The 22,337-nt window shown below is 40.4% G+C and overlaps 1 protein-coding gene across 1 annotated transcript in view; it reads right to left on the reverse strand.

Moving 5' to 3' along the window:
* LOC124721744 (probable E3 ubiquitin-protein ligase makorin-1) overlaps positions 1-22,337 on the reverse strand; it is a 122,934-nt gene that overhangs the window by 35,003 nt on the left and 65,594 nt on the right. The window contains exon 7 of the mRNA XM_047246847.1: positions 14,557-14,667. Within this exon, the coding sequence (XP_047102803.1) occupies positions 14,557-14,667 (111 nt within the window). The remainder of the gene's footprint in view (positions 1-14,556; positions 14,668-22,337) is intronic.

Raw genomic sequence — 22,337 nt, forward strand, 5'->3', positions numbered from 1 at the left:
ATGGTTTTATACAGCAGCGTAGAATTTCCCAGCACTTTTGAAAACGAAACTCAGAGCGAAAAAACCCGTTTTGGAAAGATCGATGATCTGCAGCAACATGTACGCTGCATATTTTCGTATCACGAAAGTATAAATTTGAATTCCAACAACAGGAAAATTTAATGGTTTAAATTAATATACATAGTGTTGCTACAAGAAAAGCAAAGCTTTCGCGTATAATATTTGTCTCTAAGTTTAATAAGCTACAAGAGAAGCTAAGCTTTCACATGTAACGTTGATTTGTTTAACGCATGTTACACTTTAAGATACATCACACAAACACACCAGTAAAATTTTTAATAACGACGTAGATCTCTGATCTTCTGGGATAGAAATTCTTAATGGCTCGTCATCAAAAAGTTGATTTTTAAAAGAGAGCTAACGCACTGTGATATAGGAAATTCATAGTACATTCTTGAACACAGTTTATCTTCTGTAAAAGGAAATTTATTTTGAAAATAACTCTTTTCGAATAACTGTTCGCAATTTTTCCTGCGACTTGTTAGAAACAGATTCATTTCAGCAGTTGCCAGACAGCGCCAGATAAGAGGCGCCACCGCACTTGCACAGCTATAGTGACGTAGGAAGCCCTTATGTTCGTACGTGGAAAACAATAAAAGATCTTACTTCTTGTCATAAAAGAAACAAGACATGAGAGGATACTCCAAGAGCGTCGGAATTTCGTGAACCATACTAAAATGCATAGTTCGCCTTACAGTGCACATTCGTATGTCCAAATTCCCAATGACGTAGGCCTCGGCCTGATATGGAGCTTTTCAGTGTGGTTTTCCGGACGTAAATTTTCTTCGAGTACCAGTACTGTAGGATTAGGTATTCGGAGTAGGTATTAAAATCCATGGAGAAGAAATAAAAACTTTGAGGTTCGCCGATGACATTGTAATTCTATCAGAGACAGCAAAGGACTTTGAAGAGCAGTTGAATGGAATGGACAGTGTCTTGAAAGGAGGATATAAGATGAACATCAACAAAAGCAAAACGAGGATAATGGAATGTAGTCGAATTAAGTCGGGTGATGCTGAGGGAATTAGATTAGGAAATGAGACACTTAAAGTAGTAAAGAAGTTTTGCTATTTGGGGAGCAAAATAACTGATGATGGTCGAAGTAGAGAGGATATAAAATATAGACTGGCAATGGCAAGGAAAGTGTTTCTGAAGAAGAGAAATTTGTTAACATCGAGTATAGATCCAAGCGTCAGGAAGTCATTTCTGAAAGTATTTGTATGGAGTGTAGCCATGTATGGAAGTGAAACATGGACGATAAGTAGTTTGGACAAGAAGAGAATAGAAGCTTTTGAAATGTGGTGCTACAGAAGGATGCTGAAGATTAGATGGGTAGATCACATAACTAATGAGGAGGTACTGAATAAGATTGGGGAGAAGAGAAGTTTGTGGCACAACTTAACCAGAAGAAGGTATCGGTTGGTAGGACATGTTCTGAGGCATCAAGGGATCACCAATTTAGAATTGGAGGGCAGCGTGGAGGGTAAAAATCGTAGAGGGAGACCAAGAGATGAATACACTAAGCAGATTCAGAAGGATGTAGGTTGCAGTAAATACTGGGAGATGAAGAAGCTTGCACAGGATAGAGTAGCATGGAGAGCTGCATCAAACCAGTCTCAGGACTGAAGACCACAACAACAACAACAACAACCAGTGCTGTGTTATGTCATGTTTCATTCTTTGTTATGGCATAATGCAGTAAGTGCTAGAAGATGAGTACGTGCACTTGAAATGCAGTGAACAGTAGAAACTAGCCAATAGTGTGCAATTAAACACTTTGTTTCAATGCCTTCAATGCCTCAGCAGGAAACCCTAATAAAAGCCAAATTACTTTAGCAAACCAACAAAAATAACTTTATTGTTCTGCAAGGCGATTAATGCTTGACTGTCAGAAAGGTGGAAATAAAATAAAATCTGAAACTAGTAACATATTTTAGCCTTCTGTAATTACGTGAATATATTTTAATTCACTTAATAGCTCCCAGCCACAGGAATCCGTCTTACCACCCCCTCCTACTCCCCCCCCCCCCCCCCCATAACTCAGACTGCTCTGTGGAGAAAAAGAAAGAGAGGGAAAAAAAAAGACAGACTTTTCAAAAAGAAGTTCATTTTGTAACGCACAACTTTCTGAAGAGTCTTGATACATTAAACATACATCTTTGAGGAAATGTAAGACACGTTATTTGGTCTTAAGTGTGCACTGCAGTGCCACGCCCCTTCAAACAACATTCTTATAGGGCATGTCACTGTATTTTGCTCTGTGGAACTCAAACGTATATATTTTGTAATGGATGCCATTAAACTATTTCAGGACAGTGGAAATTGAAATGTCCTGTAGTGCCTATCCTGCTCCCAGTCGGCCGGTTTGACGTTCTGTACAACCCCTTGCAATTAATACTGGATAGGATTATTTGTAACCAGGAGAATAAGAACTCTTCAGAAAATCTGGACTCTTTATTGCCTATTAGCTAATAACTTGCTCTTCTGTGTAACATAAAATTAAATATAGGATACCTAAAACCAGTAAAGACATGAGACAGGCAAGACAGTACACATTTCTTCAATCCTTAGGTCCTAGCGATTTTTCTCTGTAATCTTGGTACAACTTTACATGGCGTTCTTTCCTGTCTGCGAAAGAACTATTACCTTATCAAAGTTCGTCAAACTTTCTGCTACATGATAAATGTATATGTCGTTGCCTAATACTGAAAAAGCATTTAATACAATTAGTACCCAAGACTGGTGTGGTTTCTCAATCTGATTACATCTATTTTGTCACTGTGTTCAGGATAAAACAAAATAGGTCTTTCTAATATTTCAGCAACTGTAACACACACCAAATAAGCGACACTGTTTTGGCAATAATGACCATATTTATAATACGACAATTAATTCACGAAGTACCAACACGAAATACCTATTTGGCCTACTACAAGCAAAAAGCTTTACGTTACGAAATAGTTTCACATTTCATTCATGCATTCCAGTTTCTCATGCGCAAGACCGAAAAGTAGTAGAACGAAATTTTTGTATAAATTTGGAATCCTCATATTCTTCCATAATCTGCGTGATGACCCCGTTTCTTCTCCTTCCTCGTTCTAACAAACAGTTCTGTCAACACTAATTCTGTAACTATTCCTAACACTGTCAAAACTCATTCTCCGGTTAACTTTACTACCCCTGCCATAATCACCGGTTTAGTTATCCAGCGATTATTCACCAGTTAGGCATTATTACGAGTTCGTACAATGCGTTTCCTGCGCTACTTCCAGAATGGAACTTAAGTGGCTGCTAGCCGGGGGCTGCAACTGGCCCTGTGTAGTGTAACGATCTGGCCTAAAATTTTCTGTCAAAATTTCACTTTCTTGGATACATCCCGAGAAGATAATACGTAGTCTCTCTTACCTGTTATTCCTGTTAGTCGTTTATTCCACTCTGATAGTCTGTATCTATGGATTTCGCTAGTGATTATAACAACGCTGAACATTCGCAAACCGAATCAACCGCGTAAACAAGCAGCACTTGGCATTTTCCGGTTCTGTTTTATTCCGCTCAGCTCGTATAGCCCCGTCCTGTTTTGTCTGCCGTTGGTAGACACATCACGTACAATATGCACGCATTCAAAAATCAACTAATTCATTCAGAAATCAATTAGAATTTGTTCAAATACCAGCAGGGGTGTGTTTCAAAATCATATGAATCATCAATAGACTGACGTGCGCTGGATGCTAGGTGCTTTGTGAAACAAGGATTTTTCCCTCAAGAATATGAATTTACCCCCTCCCCCCAAAATTGCCACCCGGTTCAGATACCCCGGTTTGCCCTCACCCCCCACTAGATACGGGCCTGCTGTGCATGTGTGTTCCGACAGCTTGGGCGCGCCAGTAAAACGTTTCCAGGTACAATGTGGCTGGTTGCTGCTACTGCTACTTAGACAGCCAACAGCCAAATTTCTGTAGTCAGAAGCGGGAGAAGGTACTAAAAAGGCTTTGACACATTCTGCTGTTGGCAGACTCTTGTACGAGCACTGTTATTTTATATGGCGCATTTCCTTTGCAATTTAAGTTTTATTTTCGGTTTTTTTTCTCTCGTTCATGTTTTAATGCTGCAGTATTATTCTGCAGTAGCAGGATACAGTAATATCCTTTGTTAGAGTATCGGTTCTTATCAGTCAGAATTACAAAAAATTAACTGAAAACTTAAACAACAAAAAATTCCCGGGTTTTTCCCGGTCTCCTCCCAGATGAAAATATTCCTGGGTTATTCCCGGATCTCCCGGGTCGTAGACATCCTGAAGTAAGTACCCAGTGTCTAGTTTTTCACAGCACAAAAAACTGTGAAACATTATGTTGGGCAGATTAGCAACAGCAATGAGTTAAAAAACACTTGTTAAATTTGGTAGAGGATGTCATATTTGTGTTGCCTGCTGTCCTAGACGAATATGTTCTAGCCAAAGATACCAACGCAGCGTCGATTTTACCTTAGCCAACACCTGGCAGAAGGTGGTGAACGGCTTTTTACTGTTCGGTTTTCTGGCTACAATATGTGTTAAGTACTTAGTTTAAGAATACTGTTTTCTTTTTGATATTTACTGTGTTTATTAATATTGCCTTACAAAGCAGTTCTGTACCTGGATTAGACAACTTTGTGAAGTGCAAGCACCATGAAGGTTTGCCCAGTAAATTAATGAAATAAACAAGCCTTTTCTCTTATTTTATAGCGTTTCTTTTTTTTTGTTTGTTTTGGTTTTAGGTTGCAAAACTGCTACGGTCATTAGCGCGTGGTCTGTGGCTTAGGGAAAGGTAGAAAAAACCAAATTGGAAATCATCAGCAATGGGATCGAAACTCAAAAAGTGGGGAAACTAAAAAACAGAAGGAAAGCTTCGAAAACCACTTTAGATGGAGTGGGGGGGGGGGAGGGGTTGCTTGCCCCAAAAAGAGCTTCAAATGACCGACGTCATCTCACTGACACTAAAACTCGAGGACGTGATTGGCTGAGCGCATGTCATCTGCTAAAATGGAAGATATATCAGACGGGCATGTAGCGGAGTAAAATAGCACTCAAGTAAAAGGTGTCTCACCGTCCACAGTTGAGAGCAGTGGGGACAAAGAGGGGGAGGATCGCCACTTAAAAGACGTCGATGGCTAAAAAGACAGTGCCCTATCCAGAGTCTAGTTAAAATTGCCTCCTCCCGATGAGTTCGGGAGGAAGAGGTCCAAGCACAGGGAAGAGTTTTCATGTCCCGCAATTTAACTTTGGGAAGTGTAGACCAATCTGTGTGCCATAAAAGAGCAACACAACAACAGAAAACACTCTGTAGATTGGCGAAGGGAACCATGCAAACAGAAGGCTGAAGAAGAGAGGTCGCCTCGTTACCATGAGATACCTATGTGTCCTGGGATGCAGAGGAATGCCACAGAGACGCCCCTCAAGTGGAGCAAATGGAGGCAGTCCTGAATCTGGTGGACCAGAGGGTGGACAGGGTAAAGAGCTTGGAGACTGAGGAGAGAGCTCAGCAAACCTGAGGATATAATATACTGTATCGGCTGATGGCAGTTCATGTATTGGACAGCCTGGAGAACAGCATAAATCTCCGCGGTAAAAACCGAACACTGGTCGTGATGCCGAAATCAATTAAGGGTGTTGCCAACAATATAGGCACTCCCAACACCAAATGATGTTTTTTGAGCCATCAGTGTAACTAAATGTGGCATCCTTCATTCGTGCACAGAGAGAAGGGGTACCATCCTTGGGAAGCTGACAAAGGTCACGGAGCAGGCAGGTCTGGGAGCGGAACCAAGGTGGTGCTGTACCCCCAGTTGTCAAGAAAGTTTTAGGAAAGTGGAAGGGAAAAGAACGTAGCAGTTGACGGAAGCGAACTCTTGGTGGTGGTAGAGAGGAAGAGTGGCCAGCCTACCCTAAATCCAAGGGGGCGTCGAAAAAAAGGTGATGGGCCGGATTAGCAGGCATGGAAGACAGATGCTTAGCATAACGACTCAGAAGGACAGCTCGCCAATTGGACAACGGAGGGTCAGCAGTCTCAGGTCTCAGCATAAAGGCTTTCCACAGAGCTGGTTTAAAAAGCTCCAGATGCTAAACAATCCACGGCGGTGGACAGAGTCGAGATGCCGAAGAATAGACGGCCGAGCAGAGGAGTAAACTATGCTTCCATAGTCCAATTTCGAGCACACTAAGGCGCGATAGAGGCGGAGAGGGACTACTCAGTCCGCTCCCCAGGAGGTACCATTCAGAAAACAGCCCGACATCTGCGAATGGAAGGTCAACAGGGCCTAGATGTACGGCTGCGGAAGAAACTCCATACGACATCAAAAATTGACATAAACCGTCTTACTGGGAGAAAGGCGGAAGATTGTTTTGATGCTCCAAGAGTGGAGGCCATCGAGACATCCTTGAAGACATCATTCAAAAAGGCTGGTCCGTTGAGAGCTGTAGTAGACTGCAAAATCGTCCACAAAGAGGGAGCCCGTGACATCAGGAAGGAGACAACCTTTAATTGGATTTATGGTGATGGCAAACAGTACAACACTTAGCACGGAGCCCTGGGGTACCCCCCCCCCCCCTTTTTTTGTTTTTTTTTGGGGGGGGGGGGGAGAAAGTACGGGAGAGAGTAGTGTTCACTCGCACTTTAAATGTGCGTTCTGCCATTAATTCACGAATAAAGAGGGGCAGCCGACCTCGAAAGCCCCAAGAGAACAGTGTGTGGAGGATGCCCATCTTTCCAGATCAAAAAATATTGCTACTGTTTGGCATTTCCTGAGAAAATTGTTCATGATATAAGTGGAGAGAGCAACAAGATGGTCAACTGCAGAACGATGCTTTCGCAAACCGCATTGGGCAGGTGTTAAAAGACTGCAGGACTCCAGCCACCAGGCTAAATGGCAATTCACCATATGCTCCAAAACCTTACATACACTACTCGTGAGAGAAATGGGGCGATAGCTAGAGGGGAGATGTTTGTCCTTTCCAGGTTTCGGAACAGGGACGACGATAGCTTCCCGCCATCTTTTGGGAAAAGTAATGTCTGTCCAGATTCGATTATAAAGGCGAAGGAGGTAACGCAGACTATGGTATGATAAATACAGCAACATTTGGATGTGGATACCATCCGGTCCTGGGGTGGAAGAGTGAGAAGAGAGTGCGTGTTGGAGCTCCTGCATGGAGAAAACAGTATTACAGCTTTCGCTATTTTGAGAGGAGTAAGCAAGATGTCTCACTTCCGCTGCACATTTCTTCGGGAGAAAGGCCGGCAGATAATTTGAAGAGCTTGAAATCTCAGCAAAGTGTTGACCCAATAAGTGAGAAACTACAGTTGGGTCCACTAAGGTATCATGCGTGACAGTGAGCCCAGAGCTCGGGGAGAAACTAGGCGCGCCAGATAACCGTCGAATTCGATTCCAAACTTCTGAGGAGGGAATGAAGGTGTTAAGCACTAGTCCGCGTGCCTTCTTGCTATAGCAGACGACGTGAAGGCATTGCGCATGCAACTGTTTATAGCGGATAGTTGGCCAAAGTAGGATGGTGGCGGAAAACACGAAGAGCATGTCGCCGCTCATGTATTGCGTCAAGGCATGCCTCGTTCCACCAAGGAACTGAGGGGCGGTGGGGCAAATCGGAGGTGCGAGGTACTGAACGTTCCACAGCTGTAAGAATAACTTCTGTAACATGAGCGACCTGATCGTCGATGCTAGGAAAGTGACGGTCATCGAATGTCGCTAGAGACGAAAAAAGTGTCCAATCGGCTTGGCCAAACTTCAAGCATATCGGCACACAGATGGCAGTTGTGGCTGCAATCGAAGGACACACGGAAAATGGTCACCAGAGTGTGTATCACCAGAGTGTGTATCAGCAAGAGCGAATCATTCAAAGCGTCGAGCTAGCTGAACAGTACTGACTGTAAGGTCCAAATGAGAGAAATTTGTCGTGGAGGCAGACAAAAATGTAGGTTCCCCAGAGTAGCAAACAAGATCCACTTGGTGGAAGACGTCAATCAATAGGGAGCCTCGCAGACAAGGACACGGAGATCCCCAAAGCGGGTGGTGGGCATTGAAGTCCTCAATCAGCGAATGGGGAGGGGGGGGGGGGGGGGGGGCTCTCGCCATCGGTGTGAACGATGGAATGTATACAGTACAAAGAGAGAAGGTGTATCCAGAAAAGGAAAGTCGGACAGCAACAGCTTGGAAGGAACTGATTAAGGGGATTGGGTGATAATGGACAGTATCATGGAGAAGAATCACGAGTCCCCCATGTGCTGGAGTGCCATCAACAGAGGAGAGATCAAACCGGACTGACTGGAAATGAGGGAAAACAAAGCGATCATGGGGACGTAGCTTTGTTTCCTGAAGACAGAAGATGATCGGCGAGTAGGATCATAAGAGGATCGACAATTCATCCCGATTGGCTCTAATGCAGCGGATATTCCAATGGATAATTGACATAGGGTGGACAGCAAAGGGAAGAATCCCACCACGGTTTCTGTCAACGCAACGACTGCTGAGAGCCAGCGGCTGACAGCGTGAAACGGCATTCAGCTGAAGGCAGAAGATCCTGATCCATAGTTTGTTCGGGGGCAGTTCCTGCCACCAGCGATTGGCCGTTTGATTGGCCACCAGCAGTGCGCCTTGGCGACACAGAAGACAGCCGAGGGCAGTTACCACCACGTGGCACTGTAGATGAGACACACCGTGGCGGAGAAGGAGAGGAACTTGGTTTCTTATGAGCCTTCTTGGAATCAGGATGTTGAGATGTGGGAGGAATCGATGGTTGTGAAGTTGGGGTGGATAGAAAAATCTTTGCAGGTAGGCTCTTTTTTGGAAGTCCGGGTGTCTGATTTTGGGGCTCGTGATTTAGCATTAGCCGATGAATGGTGAGCCGTAGAGTGAACAGGTGATAGTGGGAAGGCTGAACGGGCGATCTTTGCGCTGACCAATCTGATGACCGTGGTACTAAAGGTGAGATCACAAGTCTGCGTGGCTGCCTCCTTAGTAGGCCAAGGAGATGCAAAGACAGTGCTATATTTACCTGCTGGAGGCACAATGGGCTTTCGACTAGCGAATAACTTACAAGCAGCAAATGTAAACACCGTTTCCTTTACTTTGATTTCCTGAATAAGCCGTTCATCTTTGAAATTGGGGCAATCTCTAGAAGAAGCAGCCTGGTCACCCATACAGTTGATGCAACAAGGAGATGGAGGTGGACAAGCACCCTCATGGGCATCCTTGCCACACTTAACGCATTTGGCCGGATCGGAACACGACTGGCTGGTATGATTAAACCACTGACACCGATAGCAACGCGTAGGGTTGGGGATGTAAGGGCAAACTCAAATTATCTCATAGCCTGCTTTAATGTTCGATGGAAGGTGAACTCTGTCAAATGTCAAGAAGATAGTACGGGTTGGAACCAAGTCTTTGTCAACCCTTTTCATGAATATGTACAGCCATTACGCCCTCGTCATACAGGTAGTTTTGAATTTCCTTGTTGGACAATCTGTTGAGAGAGCGTGTATAAACCACCCCGCATGATGAATTTAAAGTGCGGTGCACACCCACCCAGACAGGGAATGCGTGTAGCAGTGAAGTTCGCAGCAATTTTTGTGCCTGGAGGGCACTGACTGTTTCTAGCAACAAGCTGCCATTTCGTAATCGGGAACAAGACTTTACAGGACCTGCAATTGCGTCGACATCTTTCTGAATAATGAAAGGGTTGACTGTGGAGAAGTCTTTACCTTCCGCATTAAGCCTCTGTACAAGATCCTGAACATGGGCTTTCAATGACAGTTCACTGTCATCTGAACACCTAGAAACTTGAACTGTTAAGTCTCATTAATGGTATGTTAATTCTGTATTAGAAACTGTAAAAACTGAGTCTTACTGTGATTTAGCATTGGTTTATTTTCTACAAGCCATGAACTTATGTCTTTAAATGTCTTTAACTGCGCTATTTGAAACCGGGCCAACGTTACACACAACATACTTTACTACCGAGCTGGAGTCATCAGCAAATATTTTAGAATCGCATATAATACTAGGAGGCATATCATTTACATAAATAAAGAACAGTGGAGGCCCAGCACTGATCCCTGGGGCACTCACCATTTAACCATGCCTCACTAGGACCCCTCATCATAGCCACTGTCAGTACTGTGGAGACTGACCTTCTGCTGTCCGTTCTTAACGTACGAGGCGAAGCAATCGTGAGCTATTCCCTGTATTCCATAAGGGTCCAACTTCTGGAGCAATATTGTGAGATCAACACAATAAAATGGCTTAGTTAAATCAAAATAGATGCTATCATTCAAAATCTTTTGTTTAATCCAATCAATACCTCACAGAGAAAATAGAATATAACATTTTCAATTGTTAAACCATTTCTAAAACCAAACTTTACATTTGACAGCAAATTATGTGAAATAAAATGATCACTTATCTTTATACACACACACACACACACACACACACACACACACACACACACACACACACACACACACAGTTATTTCAGTAGCTTTATCAAACAGTGATGCCGTTGGATTAGTTTTTTTTATGCAGTTTGTAATTATATGTAACATTTGTTTGAGTATAAAAACCTTTTAGTGTTAAAATTTGTGCATCACAGCATGAAAGACCATTCATCCTTTTACTAACAGAATACCCAACTAGTAATGAAGAATGAATAAAACTATTGTCTATGACAGTGCTCCTGTCCCCTGCTCCCACATTGGAAAAAACACAACCTGCATCACATCTTACGAATTCAAGAAATCTTAAAACATCCTTTCTCTTGCACAGTCACATACAAAATTAATATTGAAGTCACCACTTACAACTAATTTCTGGTACTTTCTACGAAGTGAACCACAAACCCCCTCTAGCTTGAGCAGAATTGCTCTGAAGTCAAAGAGTCAGGAGAGCTATAAATAACTACAATCAGAAGTCTGCCCGTCTACAGTGCAACAAGTCACCTTTACAGTGAGTAGCAAGCAATCTATCCTTTCCAGATCAGTTGGTATTCCAACCTAGACTTTTCATTTTTTAAAGGTTCTGTCACACAGCAAGTGCTTCACGTTCACACCACGATGAACAGAAAACAATGCTAAAGATGACCCTTAACACTTTCGCTCCAGTCAACTTCTGTAGAAATCTAGAGCAACTGTGCTGCTCAGCCAGGGGACTGCTGTAGCAGTTCCACCTCTCTTTGTATTCCTCCACTTCACTTCACTACCCTCTACTTCTGTGGAAGTTTGACTTACGTGGCATCTAGCAGCTGTGATGGAAGACTGTAGTTAGCAGTAGAGCCACTAGATGGCAGCTGCATTCGATATGAAAGCGTAGTTTCAGCTTCTGTTACACTACTGATTTCCCACCTTGTTTCAGTTCTGTACTGACATGTTGGGCTCCTAAGTTTTGTTGTAAGGAATGCAGTACAACAGTGTATGCCTTTCCCCCATTTCAAGATTTATCACACAAACAATTTTTGAAATTTAACACTGTGTGATAAAATTATTGTAATGTGACATAAACCAAATGCAAGTGAACATTACTGTACATGTGAAAACAGAAAAACATTAAATACGTTTTAAATAATAATGCACCCACCCTACATGTGCTATGTCCAAAGTCACTGATCTGACAACATACAAAAAAAACTACGTGACTGGTTTAAAAGATCCAGAACAACTGTTTTATTTGAAATGGAGATCAAAATTTATATATATATTTTCTAAAGTAAGTTTGTAGTGATTAAACTGCAAGTGTGAAACCAGGGACAGAAGTACCGGAGGGGGAGGGGGGGGGGGGGCAGGGAAAGTCTGTAGTCCAGCTTGCACACCCAGGCAGGACTGGCTTGTGTCCACAGCACACGACTACTATCACTACACCGGCATGAAAGGGTGTGTACACGCACACACACGCGCACACACACACACACACACACACACACGCACACACGCACACACACACACACGAAAGTACCTGTTGGTGATAATACTTATTGTTAACTGTGCTGCTAAGAATTTTCAGTATCTTATTTGTGAACTGATCCAAACTGCATCCTTGAAAATAATTATACTTACTACAGTTATAACTGCACTGAAGATACGAAAAAAGCTGTATCTATCAGTCTTAATGATTTGACAATTATCTAAAACACCTACTTATACTCTGTTCATCAAAATAATAAACCTGATGTAAACATTACATCATGTGTTCGTCCATGTTTGCTCGAATCTCACTGGATTTCATTTCACATGTAACGGAAGCCAAGCTGTGTCCAGTACAGCCAAATATGATCCTTAGGATATGTTTTATGCTGTGTTACACGAACTTAGTGATAATGTGAGACAACAGCTTTACCGGCGCATTAAACTAGGACAACACTTGTCAGCCAGCTGGTCCAACTAACCGTTAATGATGTGAGCTATTGCGGTTCATACATCAAAAGATATGAGCAAAGAAACAATATAACTCTGAATGCCATTTAATTTTTAAAGAGAATGAAATAATATTCGGCGAGACTCCTGCAGAATCACACATTTCTTAGGTCACCAGACAAATAGCATGAAGTGCTCTTGTTCTCACAGTATTCTAATTACAAACAATAGTGATGAAATCTCCTAACTTAAAATCAGGGTAATTTTTCTGAGTGAGCTATGTGTTATGCAAAAGCATACTGCAGGGATTTCACCATACTGTTGAATACTGAAGCCACTGAAGGTATTAATTACAGTCAGTTCTCTGGTAATCTCTTAGCTCCTTCCTTATCCGAATCCAAGAAATATACTTCACTTCTGGAACTGATATATGCTACATTAATAGAGAGTCGAACAACATAATCCACGAAACCACCCAGGCGCCGCATTTTCTCCTCTTATTTTACGACACGTCATTCTATATTCTGCCAGCGTTCGGCAGTGACATGAAAATGCTGCATGCATTAGTTCCAGTATGTCTGACAGCTTAGAAGTCTTGTTATTTCTTGGGCCAAATCCCTTAACTTGGCTGCAGATCAGTTCTCTCTGTTGAGTTCATATTGCTTTAGTACATTGACTAATGTAAAAATGCAGCATTTCTATGGTGCTCAATATTGTGAAAACAATTGTTTTTCATGTTTCCAGGACACTTACCACTCTGGTTTGCGAGACACTAAATTTGTGGTACAGAACAATGGACATAGCCCAAATAAAAAGAATTAGGTTTTTCAGTTTTGCCCTAAAAAATTAAATTGTTTTCTTAATTTAAGCAACCTTTATTAATATTAACAATCTTTCATAAAATATCGATGATAAAGAATTCATATTTGAAATGAAAACAGGAATTGTCTGCAATATGTAATTAGAAACAAGAAATAGTGCATTGCTCATAACAAAGTAATGAATTTTAGAACTATGAGATGCAGGTACTTAAAAATCACTTAGGTGAGACTTGGACCAGCTGTCCATGTACTGCACTGGGTTATCAATGTCCTATGCTGCCGATTCTGCTACACATCCTATGTGTACAACTGCCTCAACTGTATCAAATACAGTAACTCTGAAAACTTCAAAGCCAATTCGTTTCTGTAATTTTATGAAAAACGTTAACAACAACCTATCTTTCAGCACTTTTTAACTGTGTTCCAAACACGTGATTCACAATGGAACAGGAACCAGCCTCAGCCACTTTCATACTGTGTATTAACAGCGCGACAATCGGAGCAAAACAGACTTGACTGTACATTATTTTTGAAATAAAAACTACAAAGCTAAAGTGCGAGTAAGAAAAATGTTGATGGCTGTTAATATATTATAATATCTTAAAGTTTCATTTAACGTAATTCAGTAATAATATACCTAATACATAAGTATGACCCACTTTCAAGAGGATAACACCATCAGTGTATGTGTGCTACTACTTCTGACCGATCATTGCGTTTGTTTACGTCAGGTTTATTCTTATGATGACCAGAGTATAGAAGCACTAGCACTCCACCTAGCACAAAATATAACATTTCTTGAAATCTGAATAAACAGGTATGTCATGTTTCCAAACAAACATTCACTGGGGGATAATTTAAGTGCTAGTCAGACAGACACTGCTTTCAACCTACATACATCCTGTAACTGGTCATTACAACCTTTGTAATGAGAAATTACTTAAGGTCTCAGGACCATTAGCGATCAAACTGTAGATGACAAAGAATCAGAACACAATTTTACTGCAAGTTATTTCCCTCATTACAACTGCAGACAATGAGCAATTATCTGACGTCAATCCACTACAGTAATTGATAAATTGTTAACACTCACAAAACTAATCACCCTGTTCATGATAGATGAAAGTTTGAACAAAGGTTACTTTCTTTTTATTCTGTGAACACTGGCTTAACATATGGCTGTGCATCAATTTGCAAGTTTTAGTGCAAACAAACTAATTTTGCTTATCTGAAAAGTGAATCCTACATTGCATAAACTAATTTTTTAAAAATGACAGAAATCTTACCTCAGTGCTTTTTTGTAGTTAGTTATGACTGCTGCTTTCTCCTCAGGAGTTTCAACCCAGAAAGAACTAGGGCATACAAATGGAGACTCTACTCGGCATATGGGACATGATCTGAAAAAATTCAACTTATTTTGTACCAAGGATTTTTTTTAAAGAACAATTATGTTCCTATGAATCATTACATACATTCAAACAATGGAAAATCAGGATGGAGACACTGTGCGTGTGTGTGTGTGTGTGTGTGTGTGTGTGTGTGTGTGTGTGTGTCATTTGCCAAAGTTTACTTGTTTTGCAGTCTTTTTGTTGTGTCTGTCTGGGACTCAGCATCTCCACTATATGGTGATATAAATACATTCAGATTTTTGACACTGGAGAAACCAACTTACACACAAATATCTTTAATTCGGCAAGGAACAGAAAAAGGGCATTGCTAAAGCAATATTTCAAATCTGAAATATGCAGTGTTAGTCTCTTAGATGCTTTATAGCTAGTTTCTTATACCTTAATACTTGAAAATAAACTGAATACATCACCTATTGCGATTTGGCCTGTGAATTAGAAGATAAATGAACAAAAATTGTTTGTAACAGCCATAAATTTCATCACTCTTTATACAATGTCAACCCCTCAATTAAACCAAAATTATGTTATTACCTACAGTTTTCTGTATTGTGGACTGCTCATCCCAGTTATTGTTAAGTGTGTGTGTGTGTGTGTGTGTGTGTGTGTGTGTGTGTGTGTGTGTGTGTGTGGTTTCATGTCAAGTTAGTCATCTCGTAAAAGAAGTGGAAGTTAGTACATTTACTTCGCACTTAAATTGTCATCCAAAGCCGTTAGAAACCTGTTAATATACCATGAAGTGTTTGGTTGACAAGTTAAAAGAATTTTACAAAAGGCACTACTTTTGCACCCATCTAGGATATCTTTCTGGGTCCAAATACAGCCAAGTGATTAGCTATGAATATTTGGATTCCAAGATTCAGTATCACAGCCAACATTAAATACTAGAGAAGATACTGTGACACAATAATCACCTGTCATTCACTTCAGACACAATTTTGGCTCCCAAATGTGAAGAATGTATTTAGTTGGAAATAATTTACTATCACATTTACCCATTTCTTTTCCAGCACATTATTTTTCAGCAAAAATCTATTGTAATAAAATACAGTCACAAGATAATGTTAAGCACAAAAAATTCCTCCTGCACCGGTGTGCAAGACAGAGAATGTTCACGACCACATACAACAAAGATTTTTAAACAGCTCTTACTTAAAATAAGAATGACTTAATAGCTTTGTTGCTTCTACAGCTACAACTACATTACCCAGCACACAACAGGAATGATTTTGAAAACAAATTACATTATTCTCAACTTCCCACCAATACTTCTACAACATAGTTTAAACAACGTTGGTAACATGTGGGAGGACATTATCAAACAACAGAATGATGCTGTCCATCAACATCCCTGGGCATTTGGATTTGAGTGCACTCTTCAATTTTTGCAAAGTACCCTCATACTTTTGTGCTTCAATTGTGGTGTCATGTTCCAGAGAGTCACAACACATGGGGAATGGACTTCTGACAAGTTATTGCCCTTTTGTAGCAAAGTGCCTGATAAATTTAACAGCAATTACAATCACAGTTTTAGGTTCGTAGGTCATACCGTATTTACTCGAATCTAAGCCGCACTTTTTTCCGGTTTTTGTAATCCAAAAAACCGCCTGCAGCTTAGAATAGAGCGCAAAGCAAGCGGAAGTTCTGAAAAATGTTGGTAGGTGCCACCACAACTAACTTCTGCCGTCGAATATATGTAGCGCTACACAGGCATGCTTTGTAGGCACAAAGATAAATACTGGCGCCAAAACCTCTGCGTCAGTAAATAAAAAAAAAAGGTGGAAGACGAGCTTTTTTCCCGCCCCTAGTTTCAACCATTGCATTTTCATACATTATCCAACGAAGTAAATACAAATTCAGTATTGTTCATCTTCGAATGTAGCAGAATTTCAATGTAATATGAAAATCCGACTGGAAAGACTGTTTGGGATGTTTGCCAATATGGCCAACTCTATGTTCCGAATTTTTTCCTACCTGTGAGAAGAGATGGTTGCTAATAGGAACCTGATGAAATGTGAATCAAATGCAGTATTCTCTTCACTATAAGAATAATACGCATATAAACATTTTGCCACGTATTCTTTCATGTTTGCTGCTATCTCATTTAAATCCTGTCTGCCTAATAAACTACGAAACTAGAGTGAGACAAATAGAGTGAGACAACAGCAAACGCGGAAGAATGTACGCATCGTGTCATGTTTATATTCGTATTATTCTTATGCCTAATAGTGATACAGTCAGAAATGAAGCACGGCAACTGACTAGATTTTTAAATCTATGATGACTAATTTCTGTGCAGAATTTGATGTACTAAAGAAGCAGCCGCAAAGATTTTCAAACGGAGAAAAATTTCCACCTAACTCTCATTCAGAACATGTTCTATCATACGCAGTTTATTATTTGGTTCTTGTTGATCATTATCAAAGAAATCAGCAGTGTAAGTAACAACAAATAGCTGTCTCTTGCCATTGTTTCGCTAATGAGACAATTCCTCTTTTTTAATTGTAAGCGGCGGTAGTGCGCAGTGCACAAAAACAAGCAATGCCGCGAGCGGCGACAGGCCGTAAACACGCACTATCAGAATGCGACAACCAATGCATGACACAGTACAATAATGCATTTTCAGCTTAGAGTGACGTAAACACCTGTAACAAAGAAAATGGCACTTATCAGATCAAAGCAAAATAAGCAATCGATTCAAAACAGACGAAGCACGTGAAAAAGGAAGGGTACCCGTATAAATACGGACGGAGCGTCTGACGCGTAACAATGGCTACCTGGTAAAGCTTAACTGCTAAGCTTACGACTCGAACCAAACTACTGTAGCTGTATCGTCATTCGTTTGACCTAAATTGTCTCTCCTATTACAATAGACCAACTTTGTTTCGATTTGGAGGTGCGGCCTAAAACTTTTTTCTCCCCTTGAATCTCCAGTCTCAAATTTCAGGTCCGGCTTAGATTCGGGAATTTTTTTTTTCCTTTATTTCGTGTCTCATTTTTCAGGTGTGGCTTAGATTCGAGTGCGGCTTAGATTCGAGTAAATACGGTATTCAGATTTCTTTGTCTTCATAATGTTCAATTTAGCATTTGATGAAAGATATCTAGGGAATGCAAGGAGACTTTGTTACTGTTCTACAGCTAGAACAGCAATAATAATCAGCATTAACAAGCTTCTGGCTGAACTTTCAGTGTATGAAGCAATGGGGAACACCAGATGTTATATGTGTTATCTGGAGATTGTGGCACTATTATACCCTCTCATGCAAATGGCTTAACCCTCATTACTCAATGTGTTTAACAGATGAGAAGTCATTCATTTATTTTCTCAGAAAGGAAGGGAGCGGCATGGGTCTCTCAACTTACCCCACTCCTTCAACCTTCCTGTGTTGGAGTATGTGTCTCGGTACTGCTGCTATTGTGAATGGTACATTATTATGGGTGTGAAAGACAAACTGTATCTACGAGAGAGAGAGAGAGAGAGAGAGAGAGAGAGAGAGAGAGAGAGAGAGAGAGAGAGAGAGAGAGAGAGAGAGAGAGAGCACAAATAAATCTTGTCTAACTACCCATTAGCATTTTATTTCATGCGTCTTTCAGGTTACTACATAATCTAGAAATAAGTAAATAAATTGTTGCAAGAACCCTTCATGTACCTAGAAATTTCTGCAACTATTTTTGTTTACTATGTACAGTCTCCACATACTCTTTTTCCCTTAACTTCAGACACACATATACTACTGTGGAAAACGTAAGGCTTGTTCTTGGATTTTGCCAAATTTGTTTCTGAAGGATGGCAGTGAGGAAAATATGCCATCTATACACGTAAGGGGCTGTTCAGGAAATTCAGACACTCCTATTGGTTTATTAACTTGCTGACAAAGAAGATGGGTGTAATAATGAAGATTGTGACAAGAGATGCTTTGGCCATGACTGAGGAGAGGGAGGAGAATTCTCTTACTTTTACAGCAGGGGGTAACCTGGAACACAGTTCACTTTCTGAAGACAGTGATGAGAATGAATAAACTTACACTGCTGTGATGAGGAAGAAGAGTAAAATATTAGAATGTGTATTACAGAAAAAAAAAATCATGCTATACTTCACAAAAAAAGAACCAGACAAATGTGTAGTGGAGAGTATACAACAGCAAAATTTCTGATATCTGGATCTACCCTGAAGACAGAAAAATGACGAATAATAATGTCTTACACAAAGCAATAAACTGACACAGCCAATGTAAACTTCAGTCGTGCGTGAGATGAAAAGCCAACTGATTTAACTAAGATCAAAATTTTGTTACAGCATTTTATCTGCCTGGAATGTATAAAGCAGGGCGAATGAATGTCAACAATATGAGGGATTCACATTGCTTTGAAACGAACATTCTGAGTAATTATGGGATTAAGAGTCCGTTCCCTTCACTTGGCCTATGAAATTAGCTCTTTTTACCATTTATTTTTTTGAAAAACCTATGACACAATCAACATAAATCTTTCTGTACTATTTAGTGATTCTTTGACAACATTTTCTGAATTTTCAAGGAATTCGGTCATCATTAAGTCTCTCCCTCTCCCACAGCCCCCCACCCCCTTCAACCCATGGAGTTAACATTTCTCTATCCAAAATGAGATGCGCCCATGACTCAAGTCCTGCAGTGTTTAAATTTCATCTGAAATAAAAAAGCACCATGTTCTTAATATACGGGATATTGCACATGGAGCAGTAATACAGTTCTTCAAAATTTGAAAAAGTTGACATTTGAAACAAAAATTTAGTTTTCATATATGGTATTGGTCATTTTTTTGCAATAACCTATAAATAAGTCAAACTAAGAAAATCAGCCTATTACTCCTTGCAGACATTTGTGAGGAGTAATTCAGCCATACTTCAGAAAGATGTCTTTGTTAGTGAGGCCCCAATCCACTGTGTTAACTTGAAATAAACTGTATCTCAAGCTGACTGAATGAACTGCAGACACATTAATAAAGGTATCTTTCTGAAATTTGGCTAACTTCCTCCTCTGACAGTCCCGTAAGGATTAACAGGCAATTTTTTTATTTTATGTTCATTGGTAATCACAAAAAACCTTGAACAAAAAATGTATGCCAGATCTACATGTGTTTCAAACATCCGAATTTTATTTTCTGAACAAACTGTGCTATTACTCCATGTGAAATATTCTATAGATTAAGAACCTTTTTTTTTAATTTTAGGTAAGATTTGCAGACTGCAGGACTTTGGTCATGGACACATCTCATCTCAGATGGAAGGCTTAATGTATCAAAAAATAATGTGCAAAAAGATCAATTCTGATTTCTTTATTAGTTTTTCTAATGAAATTGTAAAAATTGTTTATTTTATAGTCTGACTGAGGTGAATGGACCCTAAATCAAAATAATCTTACTTCTGAAATGTTTTAGGATTTGGTGACAAAGAAACAAGGTCTTTAAGGAAGGAAGCTGATCACCTTGAAACAATTAGGGATTCTTGACTGTTCTGTAACTAGCTGTAAAACACGTAACTCATTTGGTGCACATTTTATAATCAATGACAAACTGGAAGATTTCTGTTGTGGGTGCAACTTTAAACAACACAGTCCTTCCAATCAGTTAAGTATGAGATAACAACACTTTCTTTAATTGATAGTAAAATGTTTCATACCAGTAGTTTACAAATATACGAAGGCAAACATCTGGAAGGACTTTACCAGGTAAGCAATGAAATTGCTGATGTAGAACAACTTATTTTACCAATTAACAACACAGTATGTAATTTTACAACTGGTAATTGGTCTAGTAACATCTCTGACAGAAACCCTGGCTAAAAATCATAGGTTATCATTTACGAAGACAATTAACGAACCTGGCAGACCCCAGACTAACTGAACAATGTATTTAAAATGTGCTTCAAATTCAACTATTACTGCATTCTGCATAGAATGGACCATGGTATCCCACGTGCTGAACAGAGAGGAGGATGTCATCTTCATTTCCAATTTTACATTTCAGTGGGGCAACTGACAATGAAACAAAGTAAAACGAAATCTGAATTGACCACAATCTACAGTAAAACAAGGTCTAGTGTTGTATTTTGGGTGTACTCAGCCTATACTCTCCCGAAATACAAAACAGTTGGTATTATTCAACACAAAGTGACACAAGAATAGATAACCAAGTCATATTTCGGAAACAAAAACAATAGATTTTCTTCAAGTTCTAGGAACGAGCCATGTCAAGTCCACTTTTGTTTGCAGAGGAGTAGTGTTTCAATTCCAACTCTTCTTTTACTTTGGTCACCTAAGTTTTATGAAATTCTAGGAACTGATGAGGAAAAGAGGGGAACTGACAAATAAATGCATCTGAAGTACTACAAACAAGCAATAGAGATGTAGACAGTGTCAAAAGGAAAAGAAAGCTAGAATGACAAAATTTTAATTCATGTGGTGCTTCTCTACCCCTCCAGTGACCACAAAATACACACACAGCAACTTCCACAGCTTACACAACCTCAATATATCAACAACGAAAACGATTACTTTTTGATAATATAATTTAATTGGATAGGTAAACATTCTACTTACCATGCGGCAGCAGAACACGCACAGATAAAAGGAGGCTATAATTAGACAATCTATCTGAGCCAGTGGTTTCTCTTTCTGGCAGAAGTGTTGAAGGGAAAGGAATAAGGGTGAAGGAAAAGGACTGAAGAGGTCTACAAAAAGGGGTAGATTTCAGAAAGACCTCTGAGAACTGCAGGTCAGCGGTGATCTACCAAATGGAATGAGAAGGGAAGACCTTCTGCCAATCATTTGACAGTAGTCAGAGCGATTTCCAGCTGCTTATGAACATCAACCAACTCCAGCGACCTATCAGACGGGATGACCTCATGTCAATCATTTGACAGGGTTTCCAGCTGCTTATGAACGTCAACCAACTCGTGCATTGTTAGAGAACAGCATTCACAATGGGGGTGCATTGTGGCTCGTGCATTTGACTATTCAGAAATGGGAAGCATGCAACAAAACCATTTGGCATCCAAGCCTGAAAGTGCCTTGTGAGCTTAGAAGTGTCAGATGTTAAAATTATGAATTGGGTTGGAGCATGTTGTCATCCTGGTCAAGTAGAACAGTATGTTGAAAGAGCTCCTGCGACATACGTACCTGTGATACTGAAGGTACCTCAAGTACTATTCTGTCCTGTGCACCCTGTCTGCTCTGCAGGAAGCATGGGATCTGTCATTACTCACCCACTTGACCAGAAGTGGCACATCAATGGTAGATCTAAAGAGTGTGTACAAGAACCAGGGAATACTCACGGTGTTATACCATAACATTAACCAACAAGTTCGTGCTGTTGTCTTTCAGTGAAAGTGACCCAACGGGACTCATTTCAACTATTTGGAGAAATCTGCTTTGTCCCATGGCGAAAGGCGGCAGACACAAAAGAATAGGGGTCAATTAAATATTGCCAGCTCCAATGTAAGGCACATAAGGGTACACCTTATGGAAATGGCACCAAGAAAAGGAAGAAACACCAGGTGCACTCAGTGTGTATGCCTAGGGGCCTCATTCAGCATGGTGAATGGGCTATTTGGGCAGCCACTGAGAGAACAGGTTGCAACCCACTGGAGGCTGCAGCGCACGTTGGAACAAGCAATGCTCGACATC

The sequence above is a fragment of the Schistocerca piceifrons genome, chromosome X, assembly GCF_021461385.2.
Source record: "Schistocerca piceifrons isolate TAMUIC-IGC-003096 chromosome X, iqSchPice1.1, whole genome shotgun sequence".
NCBI lineage: Eukaryota > Metazoa > Arthropoda > Insecta > Orthoptera > Acrididae > Schistocerca > Schistocerca piceifrons.